Source organism: Planococcus citri, chromosome 4 (assembly GCF_950023065.1).
Source record: "Planococcus citri chromosome 4, ihPlaCitr1.1, whole genome shotgun sequence".
Lineage (NCBI taxonomy): Eukaryota > Metazoa > Arthropoda > Insecta > Hemiptera > Pseudococcidae > Planococcus > Planococcus citri.
In genome coordinates, this window is record NC_088680.1 from 2,882,448 (window position 1) to 2,896,382 (window position 13,935).

The 13,935-nt window shown below is 34.2% G+C and overlaps 1 protein-coding gene across 2 annotated transcripts in view; it reads left to right on the forward strand.

Moving 5' to 3' along the window:
• LOC135845062 (RNA-binding Raly-like protein) overlaps positions 1-13,935 on the forward strand; it is a 196,293-nt gene that overhangs the window by 64,629 nt on the left and 117,729 nt on the right. For both annotated transcript variants that reach the window (XM_065363526.1, XM_065363527.1), the window contains one exon: positions 4,847-4,954. In XM_065363526.1, the coding sequence (XP_065219598.1) occupies positions 4,847-4,954 (108 nt within the window). The remainder of the gene's footprint in view (positions 1-4,846; positions 4,955-13,935) is intronic.

Below are 13,935 nucleotides of genomic sequence, written 5' to 3' on the forward strand. Positions count from 1 at the left end.
AGGTGAATTTGTACACATGATTAATCAAGTAACTGATAACAAGGAGTCGAGGATGGAATTATGAAATATGTCGATGACATTAAAATATCAGGGGCAACTTTTGAAGAAACAATCAAAAGACTTGAAAAAGTTTTCTACCTGATAAGAGAGCATGGTTTGAAACCATTGACTTTTTAAATGTTTTCCACCTGATAAGAGAGCATGGTTTGAAACCATTGACTTTTTAGATATGGACTGCTGGTGGTACATAAGCCAATGGTCTTGAACATAGTTCATCAGTTAGTCGACTCGCGGTTTGGCTTCTGCGCATGCCAGAATCTGAAAAATGACGTTGTACCAGGTGACGACGTTATACCTCTCGCACCCGTACCAGGGTGGTATAACGTCATAACAGAGCTGGCGCATACGCAAATTGCAACCTGCGACTTACTATGTTCAAGACAATAGCCCTATGTTAAGCTTATGGGCCGCTAGCAGTCCATATCTAAAAAGTCAATGTTTGAAACTGAATCATACAAAGACTCGATTCTTCAGAAATTGCGCCGACCACCTTGGCTCTGTAATTTACAACAAAGGAGTTGGGAAACAAATCAAAAAATTAGGAAATTACAGGAATTTGAAAAGAAAAACACTAAATGAGGAAAATTCTCTCTATTTAAAAAGAATGATATCTTGGCTTTAGTTGGCAATACCACCCTCTACAGGGATTTTATTCCTGAATATTCCCAAATTGTGAATCCCATCTACCTAAAGATGTGCACTTTTCAAAAAAGTAATTTTGGTGAAATGAAAAGTGAAAAGTTCATTGAAAAGTGTGAAAAGTATAAAAAGTAAAGTGTGTGAGTCTCATTTTAAAGCTCTCTGCAATAAGAGCTTCAAATTGATGTATTTTTTGCCTATCTACGAGTAAAACACACGCACAAAAAAATCATTTTTTCCACCTAGGTAATTAATCAAATAGTGGTAGTTTTGAGCCTTTCTAGAGCCTCTAACATTTTTGGGTATTTCAGTTTTGAAAAAATGTAGTAAAAAATTTCAAAAATGGGTGCTGAATTGCGAAGGTAGAGGAGTGGAGAGAGTGAAACTTGATATTTGACTTCATCAATGAGGTCAGTGATCTCTGATGAGTAAATTGATTCGTCCCTCACTTTTTTTGTGTGAAAACTGAAAAGTGAAGTGAAAAGTAGGAACTTTTGTTTTCAACTTTTCATTGAAAGAAAAGTACTTCTCACTTTTCACTTTTCAGACTGCACATCTCTACTGATCTACAACCTTACAAAAGATGACATACCCATCAAGTGGAAAGAAGAACAGCAGAAAGCCTTTGAGACCTTGAAAGCTGAATTCAAGATGGATTTTAAATTGCAACAAGCTCCAAAGGAAGGCGATCTGTTCTTAGACACTCGACTCTCTGATGACTCAATGAATGGAGAACGAAGAACGAATAATAATGTTCATCTTGATAGCAGAGAATTTTGGAAATTCAGAACTATTTCCCTACCCTTCTCTTAATTGAAATCATTTGGCCAAAATTTGTGAAAAATCGCGAGTTTAGACGATCCTATGTGTAAAGTTGTGTATTGTATGTAGCTGTTTTGGTATCAATGATCATTAATCTCAAAAATTTTATTACCGCTTGGACTCGCTCGTTCGCTTTTCCGGACAGATGGACTAATTTGAAAGCCATAATAATAGAAACATACGCAAATTAGACGACATAACAAAGACAACAAAAACAAAGCCAGCAACGTCTTAAGTAAATCCTTTTAATCGTCCGTAGATTATTCGCATACCATCGGCAATATATCTTCATTAATCCGAAGGAGACGACGAGGAGGAGGAAGTGTAGAGGCGACGAAAAAGCTCCGACTCGATGTAATTATTATTGTTTATTTAAAGTTCGAACTGTTTACGGTAGCGGAGCAGCATGCCGGAATGTTAACGATATAATTTAACGTGTTTGGCGTTGTTAAATTCCAAATCGTTATTAATCATCGCGAGACTATTATTAAGTCGACGTCGTATCGCTGGACAAGCTGGACAATTTAACCATTGCCGTTTGTCTAAAGTGTGCCCACTGCCTGCTGGCCTGTTTTGGTGGCATATTCGTAGCGCCACGACGACGGCAGCACCCTCGGTAATTAATTACAAGCGACAGCTGCACGGCCGCAACAATCAAATACAACGACGCCTCGACTACTCGTTGCTGCTTCGGCCAAAGGCTCGATGTCGCTTTCATGTTGGCAAATTTCTAAATGCCGATTGCCTATGTTTGGGGTAATGAAGTCGCCTTTTATCATAAGAGTGACCTGCTCGGAGCTCGTAGATTCGAAATATGTACCAACTGCCTTCATTTTGCACACAGATAGGCAGGGAAAACAACTAGATCTTTATAGTAAAATCCTAGGTAGGTAATACGAGTACCTACCTAGCCTGGTTTCTCTCTGCCTGTGTCAAAGTTGTCGCAACCACCACCACAACCGTGCACCGTAAGACCGAGCGGCTTTTGTTTTCACTTTTTCTGACATTCCTTTGCTGTCAAGAACACAATCAGTAATCTTTCCAGTATCAAGATTAAAAATATGAAAAAAATACCTACTCTCTGTCTCTCTTTTGTGTGTACGTAGCGTATAAAAATAAAAAGAATATTCAAAGCTATACAAAAACATACAAAATTATATCGAAAAGCTCGCCTTTTCTGCGTTCTCCCTTCGCCCTCAGCTGGGTGCTCGGTTCAAGCATCTGCACGTGAAACCATATTTTTCGTAATTTCTCTGACCGGCGTAATTTTCTTTATTTTTACCCTCACCCTCACCCTCTCGTCTTCGTCTTCGTCTTCATCATCCGCGTATCTCCTGTCTTCGCCTCGTCCGCGCGTCCCATAGAAGGGAGTTTCGAGTGAGTCCGTGTCGAGCATCGAAGATGGAACATTCCGGTATTAAATCGAGGGTAAGTGTAAAAGCACTAAAACGCAAGAAAATTCCGATAAAATCCATCATCTTTCTCGTCTAGAAAAAGGGGTGAAATCGTCGTCGTTTACGAGATAATTCGTGATGGAATTCTCATGGCCTTTCACGCTCGCTCCCTTCTCGCACTGTTCTCTCGCCGCCTTCTTCGACGCGCAATTGTGCGAAATTTATTAATGGCGATGTGTTTTTAAAGAACCGAAAATTTTTCTTCCTGGGAAAGAAACGCTCTCTGTATTCGCGGATGCGATTTTCCAGCTATAATTTTTACTCGACGATGAAAAACCGCGCGTCGTGGAAGGATTTTTTTTATTAAATATTTTTCTGACTACCTTTTTTTTGAGAGGAATTGGGAGGAATGGGGTTACGTTTTTTATTATTATTCTTATTAAATATGTATCTAGCGTTTTGTGTGTACCAAGCAGAGTAAAATCTATGCGAATTCTCCTTCAGACCCCCCTTCCTCCCTCTCACTCGCTTGTTTTATTCCTCTTTTGCAGGGACCATAGGTATGGTACATAAATTGATTTTTAAGAAAGTGTAAATGGGTTGAAAAGCTTTTGTCGCGTCATTTTACGAATAAAAATGAGATTCGAGGATTTGAAATCAAATTAAATTAGATGAAATTAGAAATTTTTGGTCAAAATGTCAAATTTCAAAACACTAAATTTTAGATTTGAAATCATTTGAAACATTTCTATGTATTAAGTAAGGCGAATTTTTTGCAAATCTTGAAAAATTTTTGCCCAGTTTTGATTTTTATACGAAGTTAACACAATTTTAATGATGAGGATTTTTCGATGTATTTTTACAGTTTTCTACAAGTGCTTAATTGTGTGTTGCTTAGTGCTTTATGAAAATTATGAATTTTGGAAATTTTTTCGACGTTTGGTGTAAATTTTGCAATATTGTCAGAAAATAGTAGCTTGATTTTTACAATTTAATAGTTGACCTTTTTAACTGCTTGTTGTAAATGTAGCTCATTTTTCATGATTTTGAATAATTTCTACAAATTTACATCCTTAATTATTTTTATTCTCAAAGTCACTTATACGAATCAATTCGTTCGCGAATGATTCTCTAAAAATTGTTTAATTTGTTCGCGAATGATTCATCAAAAATTGAGTAAATGAATCGATTCGTTCGCGAACGAGTCACTTATACGAATCGATTCGTTCGCGAACGAGTCACCTGTACGAATCGATTCGTTCGCGAATGATTCATCAAAAATTGAGTAAATGAATCGATTCGTTCGCGAACAAGTCACTTATACGAATCAATTCGTTCGCGAATGATTCAGTAAATATTGATCAACTTGTTCGCGTTGAAAAGAATAGATCAACAGGGTCAAAATCTATAATCGAAATTAGAAAAGTTTGAAGTTGAACTTTTACTATAAATGCCCAACATTTCTTGATGAACACGAAATTTGGGAGCCACGATTCAAAAATTTGGAAAAATTGCAGTCGTAACAAATTATTCTTTTTTCGAATAACTAATTTTCAAAAAGGGTCCTCAAAATTTGTAAAGGGGGGGGGTGTTAAAGATGTATAGTTTTGATCGAAATACGTAGAAAATAAAATGAAATTGAGGTGAAACATCGATTGTTAGTGATTTGAAGATGCAGAATCCTAAAATATATTTACTTTACTCTTTTTTTAGATTCGATCCTTCTGACACCCTCATTGCTTCGAACATGGCTGAAATTTCGAAAAATTTCGAACGACGTGTGTTACCGAGTTCGAATATTCACTCATTTTTTAGACCCCCCCGGGGGGGGGGTAAGCCCCACTCCTTCATTATTCTGAAAAAAAGCATGTTTTTCCAATTTTTTAAAATTGTACGCTAATTTTTGTCAATTTTACGTTTGTTTGTTTCAGGTATCTCTATGCATAAAGGATTCGCTTTTATACAATTTACAAATCCATTCGACGCTCGAAGTGCATGTCTCGGAGAAGATGGCCGGACAGTTCTGGGGCAAACATTGGGTAAGTGGAAATGCTTGGTAGTTGAAAGTTTTTGAGTTTCGTTTTATTTTCCGGTACGATATTTACCTTAGTACTTAATTTTGACTAGACGAATATTTGTTTTTTGATATTTTGATACAATTTTTCTTTTTGACGGAGCGAAAATTTTTCACGCTCTTTTTGATCTACTGCGAATAATATTTTTCTCTTCACACAAACGTGGACGAAGCTTCGAATACAAGGTTTGCCTACGAGGGTTGATTTTTTTCTTTTTTTAATAATGATGGCAATTTTTACGATACCTACGTTGAAAAAATGTGACGATTTAATGGAACTTGTTTTTGTTTTGTTTTTTTTTTTCGACCCGAATTAAGTATTCGTTCGGCTTGCGGTTAAATTAGTCGAAGATGAAACCGTTCTCGAATGAGGTGTACTATTAGCGAATTTTAAAAATGTTGTTTCTTTTCTGCTAGGTTTAGTTGATCCGATTGACGAGAGCTGTCAGTCGCAGAAAACACAGAAAATGCGAGTTAGTCGAGTCGGTTACGCGGTTCATTTACAACGTTCGCAAAATTTAACTTCCGTATAACGTATATATATATGTAGGCTGCTGGAGTCTTCGGCTCTTTTTCCATACGTCTATGCATAGGCAGGAGGGTGGGGATGGGGGGGAGGGCAAGGCAAAAAAAGCGGAATGAAATAAAATAAACGCTCGGCTATTCCCGTTGGCTGATTTTCTGTTTTTGATTTTTGTTTTCGACTGGATTATACGTACTTGGTACTGTTGATGCGATGAACATTGCGAATTTTACGGTTCATCGTGCAAATTCCGCTGGTTGGAGGTTGGTGATTTTTCCCACCCTCTTTACACTTCTTGTCTATAACGTTGATACCGTACGTACGTATTTCGTGAATAAATGTTTTCAAATTAATATCAACGTTTGAAAGGATTAGGTTATGGGCTGGCATTTGGCAAAAAAACCCTCATCTTTCACTACCACTAATTCGTCTTCTTTTCACGCATACGATACCTGCCTGCCTGGCTGAGAATGTGCTTTTGAGTTATGCTATAGAGAAAAGAATGGAGAGAGCGTGAGAGTTGAAAAATATTCGCTGGTTACTTCATTAATTATTTTTTTTCTTCGGCGTATAAGTGCTCTTTTGATTAATTCTTTCGAGATATGAAAAGCTACAGTTGTTTTGACCACGAGCGCAGCGTCAGCTTCATTGAATTTCATTAGCCTTTGATCGCGACTAGGTAGTAGATGTTTCTTTTCACGTGCCTATATATAATACTCTTAGAGAGTTGAGTTTACAAACAAACAGAATTTGCTAGCGCGATGATGCATTCGAAACCGCTAATTTAATCGAAATAATTCCTAGTTACATTCATCCCCTTTATTTAAACACAGTTCACCGCCTTCTACGTCTATACAGTCTACTCACACACACGTATGATTCTACATTCCCCTATTTGCATAGGCTGCGCTGACACTGGTAACGCGAGCTGCGAGCTGATATCGTCTCCTTTTCGCTTTTCACTTTTCAGTTATGATTTTCCACGCCGCCGTTCCGATGCGGTGGAAATTTCACATTGTAACTTGGTAACTTTTACCAGCTTCACTTTTGTACGTATATATGGTGCGAAATATTGCACGACGACGACGACGACGACGACAAGTTATGGCTTTTCAACGAGCACCAGAGAGGTCTGAAATATTGCGATAATTTTTTTTATTAACGCGAGTTTCATGCTAGAGAGGAAAGCTACGTATTATACGGAATATATGTGCTCGTTATTTAAGAGATAAATATCGAACTATAAATTAATCGTATTGAAATTATAATCTACATGTACATTGTACATGTAGGTAAAGGGGACTCGATACCCTAAAATATGTATTAGGGAATTGATATCCAACTCCAGACTCGGGTACTTTATCTGGACCTTGAGGTCCTTGAGTCATCAGTGTTTGGAGATCGTACAAACGAGGGCTGTGGTCAAGTGTTAAAAAGAGAAAACTGCTAATTGACGATTAAATTAAGTACTGTAACACTGTGGTGACTACTCGTATTATTTTGCAAGCTCTGAGCCCCAAAAGTTGTTAGATTTTATGAGCAGATGATGCCTTGTCAACAGATTTTCCCTCATAGTCGTGTCTCGTCCCCCTCCCCTCTTTAAATGAAGTCAAAAAAATAAAAATTTTAAATTTATTCAAAAAAATTATTTTTGAGTCAAGAAATCCTCCAAAATTATCCCCTTTTCCTCCCACCCAATTACTTTTTGTACTCTTGTATAGAGCTCCTGGTAAGCTTTGGCAAATCATTGGTTATTTCTGATGAAATATCTACTGGAAAATTTAGGAAAATTACTGGTTATTTTCTATTAATTTTTTGGCAAATTTTTAGCAATATTTACCATGATAAGTTTATGGCATTTTATTGTAAATTTTTGGTAAGTACATGACGAATTTTTGATGATTTTTGGTAAATCATCTGGTAAGTTACCGGTTACTGTTTGTAAAATACTAATAACTACTGAGAATAAATTGTAGAAAATTTTGAAAATTCCGGTTTTATTGGTTGTTTTTTTTTGTAAAATTACTGGTAATTTTTGGTAAATTACTGGTAAATTACTGGTAATTTTTGGTAAATAACTGGTAATTTTTGGTAAATTACTGGTAATTTTTGGTAAATTACTGGTAATTGTTGATAAATTACTGGTAATTGTTGGTAAATTACTGGTAATTTTTGGTAAATTACTGGTAATTTTTGGTAAATTACTGGTAATTTTTGGTGAATTACTGGTAATTTTTGGTGAAATACTGGTAATTTGTGGTTAATTACTGTTAAATACTGAAAAATTGTAGTAAATGTTGGAAATGCTGGTATTATTTGGTAATTTTTGGTGAATTTTGAATAAATCTTGCTGGTAAATTGCAACCAATTTCTGGTAAATTTCTTGTAATTTTCCCTAAATTACTGGTAATTACAACTTAATTACAATTATTAGTATAATTTTTGGCAAAATATGAAAATACTGGTAAACGCTCAGAATTTGTAGAAAATTTTGTAAAATCCGGTTTCAATGGTAATTTTTAGTAAATTACTGGTAATTTGTGGGTAATTACTGGTAAATACTGAAAAATTGTGGTAAATATTGGAAATGCTGGTATTATTTGGTAATTTTTGGTGAATTTTGGATAAATCTTGCTGGTAAATTGCAACCAATTTCTGGTAAATTTCTTGTAATTTTCCCTAAATTACTGGTAATTACAACTTAATTACAATTAGTAGATATAATTTTTGGCAAAATATAAAAATACTGGTAGACGCTCAGAATTTGTAGTAAATTTTGTAAAATCCGGTTTTAATGGTCATTTTTAGTAAATTACTGGTAATTTGTGGTTAATTACTGGTAAATACTGAAAAATTGTAGTAAATGTTGGAAAGCTGGTATTATTTGCTAATTTTTGGTGAATTTTGGATAAATCAATACAAATTTTCTGGTAAATGGCAACAAATTTCTGGTAAATTTCTCGTAATTTTCCCTAAATTACTGGTAATTACAGTTTAATTTCAATTAGAATAATTTTTGGCAAAATATGAAAATACTGGTAGATGCTGAGAAATTGTAGTAAATGTAAAATCCAGTTTTATTGGTAATTTTTTGGTAAATTACTGGTAATTTTTTGGTAAATTACTGGTAATTTTTTGGTAAATTACTGGTAATTTTTTGGTAAATTACTGGTACTTTTTTGGTAAATTACTGGTAATTTTTTGGTAAATTACTGGTAATTTTTTGGTAAATTACTGGTAATTTTTTGGTAAATCACTGATAATTTTTTGGTAAAGTACTGGTAATTTTTTTATGAACTGCTGGTAACTTTTAGGTAAATTACTAATAATGATTTTTAAATTTTTTCATTTTTGGGTAATTCCTGGTAATTTTTGGGTAAATTACTGGTAATTTTTTAGTAAATTACTGGTAATTTTTGAATTTTTTAGTAAATTATTGGTCATTTCTTTGACAAATTGCTGGTAATTTTTTTGGTAAATTACTGGTAATTTTTTTGGTAAATTACTGGTAATTTTTTTGGTAAATTACTGGTAATTTTTTTGGTAAATTACTGGTAAATTACTGGTAATTTTTTGATAAATTACCTGTAATTTTTAGGTAAATTACCTGTAATTTTTTGGTAAATTACCTGTAATTTGTTGGTAAATTACTTGTAATTTTTGATGAATTGATAATTTTGTTGTAAATAAATGCTATTTTTTGTGGTAAATTAAGGTTAACTTTTGATAAACTGTTAGTTTTTGTAAAATTAATTAATTGCTTTATCTAACTTTTTAAAATTGAAAACCAATTCGCTTTAGAGGGGGGAGAGGGGGGTTTAAAAAATTGAAAAAAATTACACTCATTAAAATTGCAAACATTTCCTTAATTAGACATTTTTTACCTGAAAATTTGAAGTTGATAGGTATTTGAATCAAGTTTGAGTGTCTTAAAACAAACTAGGTATAGGAAAGGAGAAAGGAGTCAAATTTTCCAACATTTTTAATAACATTACCTTTACTTTCAAACATAAGGTTCAAGTACCCCATTGACTTTTTTAGCCCCAAAACTATTGAATGAATTGAAATATGAAGGTTTTCAACATTTTTTTTTGAGCTAAAAAAGTTAGATAACGGAGAAATAAATAAATGAATAAAACGTTTGAAAATAATTGACGTAGCCTAATGTTGATTTTTCAATTTTTGAAACATGCAACCATCTTCCTTTTTCCTTTCGAATTACATATTTTTGATGGAAAATGTCTCTTTTTGTCTCGTTTGTCTCCTGCATGAGTCCTGATTATCTATTTCAATATTTTAGTCAAAAAAAAAAAAAGATGTCAAATCAGGCTAATTTTTGCTGCCTTTGAAAATTTTGAGGCTCTGTGAGGTCACAATTATCTATTCCCTGAAATTCTTTTTTTGTGTATTTTCTGGTTACTTGTACTCGTATTGGCTCAAAAAAAGTCGGTGTGATGCCAACTTAGGTATAGTGCTGACGTTCGAAATAATTTGAATTTTTATATAAAAATCTGGTAATCTATTTCAATATTGAAGTGCCCTCCCCCCTCAAATTGACGGCCAACGCTTTCGGGCCGATTCGGAGAGCGTTGCGAGCGATTTCCTGCAGAAATATGAAATCTTGGAATTTTTTTTAAAGCCTCCAGTGCAGCTCAAAAAAGTGGTGTCATGATCGATTCGGCAGGGAAGGAAGCCTGTGAATTTTCTCCTCAAGATCAGAAATTATATGCCAATGATCATAAATGAAAGTCTAGCAATCGATTCAGACTAGAAAAAGAAAAACAGAAGAAGAAGAAAACACCACACCATAGACGCAGGCTTAATCCCTCCAGTAATTAAGCGAAGCGTAACGCGATCATACGTATATATCGCGTATAGATTCGGGTGTTTGTGGTGCCTTACGTGTATACAAGATGGTACAACTCGACACGGATGTCGTCGGGTTAAAACAAATGCTATAATTCACAATAATATCGTGCCACGGTTAATTTTCCTTATGTACACGTTTGTACACAGACATTATAGGTACTAAGTTAGTTCTCATTGCGAAACCTGGTACCGAACGAAATGTTTTTTCGATTTTGTGATGTTGTTGTACTCGTATTCGTGACTGTGCCCTTAACGAGAGTAGATATCCAGACCTACCTGCTACCTCTAATCCAACTATACCTGGCTGCATATTTAATCGACACGAATGCAGAAGAAACAACAAGCAGAGGGCTAGACTGATAATTTGTTAAGCCAGCGGTGTAATTTTTCATCTTTGACGATTTTCCACTTTTTTGAAATAATGTAGACCCCCCCCCTCAATAGTGACTTCACAGTCTTCAAGGAATAATTCTATATGCCCCTATTTTGTACGGGCTTCGCTTTTTGGCGAAATTTGAGTCATTTTTCAATTTCATCTCCATATAAAGTAAACCGGTACGAGAATTTCAAAATATCAATACATACAACCACGTCATTCATTCGCAATCATACGCCAATTTAACGTACCTATTTGTTTCGATTACACGCATTCGCACCTCGTACTCGTACTTAATCGTCGCTGATCGCTTAATTAGCCACGAATCTCATTCCGGTATTAGCTCGCTGAAACCTTAATTAGTCGTTCAATTAAACATTTTAATGAAAGAAGCGAATGTTAACGTGTCTATTGTAATTGGGTGCTTTGTTTCGGATTCGAATCTCGACGCGGAGTTATTCTTGTAAGATTATCTCGAATTAATTATAACACGTTGCGAAGAATACCCACTTACCATCCGGGTATTGTTCGTGTGACGTTATAATAGAGAGAGAGAGAGGTGCGAAATGGTTAATAATTCGCGGAATTTGACAAATTCGAGGGTATAAGGGAAGCAGAGCAGACTAGCACCACGTACATACTCGTATATTCAGAAAACACAACCCTTATGCTTTCGTGTAATGTATCTAAGAGGTACTTGAAGAATTCCACGTGCTGTTGTGGTGGAACAGGACTGTGGTTCTTAATTGGGCTATTTTCGATATAAATTTGAAATCTGTTGCCTATTTCTCGCCAAAATAAGAGAAAAAGTTTTTTTTTTTTTTCAAAATGACAAAAATCTGCTTTTTGTCAAAATTGTCCTGTTCATTGAAAAAATTGCAAAAAAATCCAAGTTTTTGCTTAAATTGCTACAAATGTTATTTCTGTGGTCAGAAGTGGATTTTTTTGTCAACATTGTTTGTAGTCACCTTTTTTTAGTCAGAAGTGGCTCTTTTTTAATCAGAAAAAGTTTTTTTGTCAAAATGGCCTTTTATTTCTCAAAAATGATTTTTTTTGTTATTAATGAATGTTTCTGCCAAAAGTTGCAAAAAATCTATTTTTTTTTTTTACAAAATCGTACCAAAAAAACTCATTTTTGATCCAAGCAAAAAATCTGATTTTTTTATTTTTTTTTCGTTTGGTCAAAATGGATTTTTTGTCCAATTTCTTTTTGCCAAAAGTTGCAAGAAAATCGATTTTTATGACAAAGTTGCACAAAATCTAGTTTTTTTTTTTTTAATTGCAGAAAATCTAATATTTTTCCAAAATGGTAAAAAATTCAAAGTTTTTACAAAAATTGCTACGAGATGTTTTTTTTTGGTCAATAATGTTTCTTTGTTTTTGCCAAAAGCTGCAAGGAGTTTAATTTTAATGACAAAGTTGCAAAAAATCCGATTTTTTTCAAAAATTACAAGTACCAATGTTTTTTTAAAATCAAAATTGCTTGTTTTTTTTTGGTAAATTAAAAATAATTTTCTGCAAAAATCTCATTTTTTTAAACCAAAAATTGCAAGAACTTGCTGTTTTGCTAAAATAATTTATTTTTTAACAAAAAAAAAATTCATAATTATGTAGATTTTGCTAAAATTAAAAAAAAAAAATCATAATTTTTTTTAAGCAAAATGTCTTAGTTAGGTTACTTTTTTTTAGAATATTCAATTGCGTTGTTCTTTTCGAAAACTGAAAATTATGACACCCCCCCCTCTTCTTCTCTGAAATTGAAGCATTTGAAACAAATTCTTGTACTGTTTTTCTTTTGTTTTTCAGAATAATTTTAAATTCTTTTTTCATATTCATCATTTTTTTTTTTTTTTTTTTTTTTTTAATGGAAAAGCTTTGAATTTTGGACTGAAAAAACGTTGCGTTGAAAACGTCCCCCCCCCCCGCTCATGGTACTTTTGAATCTTGGGCGATTTTTTAAAATAAATTTTCAGAAAATGGCCATCAATTGATAATTTCAAATGCCTGGTGAATTAACTTGGAGCTTTGAACTTGTTTTCGTTTTGTTTTACATCTGAAGTATACGTTTCCAAAACGCACTAAGAACAAAAAAATATTGATAAGAAATCCATGGTATGTACTTACACAAGGGAATCTCTTGAGGTGTCCGCCCGCGATTTTTTGAAAGAGCATGGTCTAAAACCCCCAAATCCAAATTTTCAGCCGCCCAAGTTCATTATTCGTTTTTTTGCGAATTTTTGAAAATCCAAAATTGACTATTTTGGTGATTTATGCTTTTTTTAAAAAAGTACGTACTTGATCAGTAAAAATGTTCAAAATAAGTCCTAAAACTGATATTAACCCCCCTCCCCCAATTCAAATTTCGCCATTTCCAGCCATTCTGGAGCCTCCAGCGCGATTTTTAAATTTCTCCAAAATTTTGATTTCGCTCCATAAGGCGTGAATAATATGAAGTTGGGCAGCTAAAAATCGAGTTGTGTGTTATTCTCGACCTGTTCAACGAATTTATCCACATTTGAGCTGATTCTGGAGGGGACACCTCAAGAGTGGGTTTTTGACCAGATTTTTTTCAAAATAAAAATATTCAAAAATCAAAAATTTCCGGTTTGCAAGAAAATTTTTGAAATTTGCGCGAATCGCAGTATTTTGTCATGAGTTAACCCCACCAGGGCGAATTTCGCCATTTCCAGCCTTCCTGGGGCCTCCCTTCAATTTTTGGATATTTTTATTATGAAAAATCTGGTCAAAAAACCACTCTTGAGATGTCCTCTCCAGAATCGGCTAAAATGTGGATAAATTCGTTAAACAGGTCGAGTATAACACACAACTCGATTTTTAGCTGCCCAACTTCATATTCACGCCTTCTGGAGCAAATTCAAAATTCTGGAGAAATTTAAAAATCACGCTGGAGGCTCCAGAATGGCTGGAAATGGTAAAATTTGGATTTGCGTAGTTAATATTAGTTTTGGGACTTATTTTGACCATTTTTACTGATCAAGTACGTACTTTTTAAAAAAAAGCATAAATCGCAAAAAAAATCAATTTTGAATTTTCAAAAATTCGCCAAAAATCGAAAAATGAACTTGGGCAGCTGAAAATTTGGTTTTGGAGGTTTTAGACTATGCTCTTTCCAAAAATCGCGGTCCCGTTCAAATCGGAGTGTGACACCTCAAGAGGT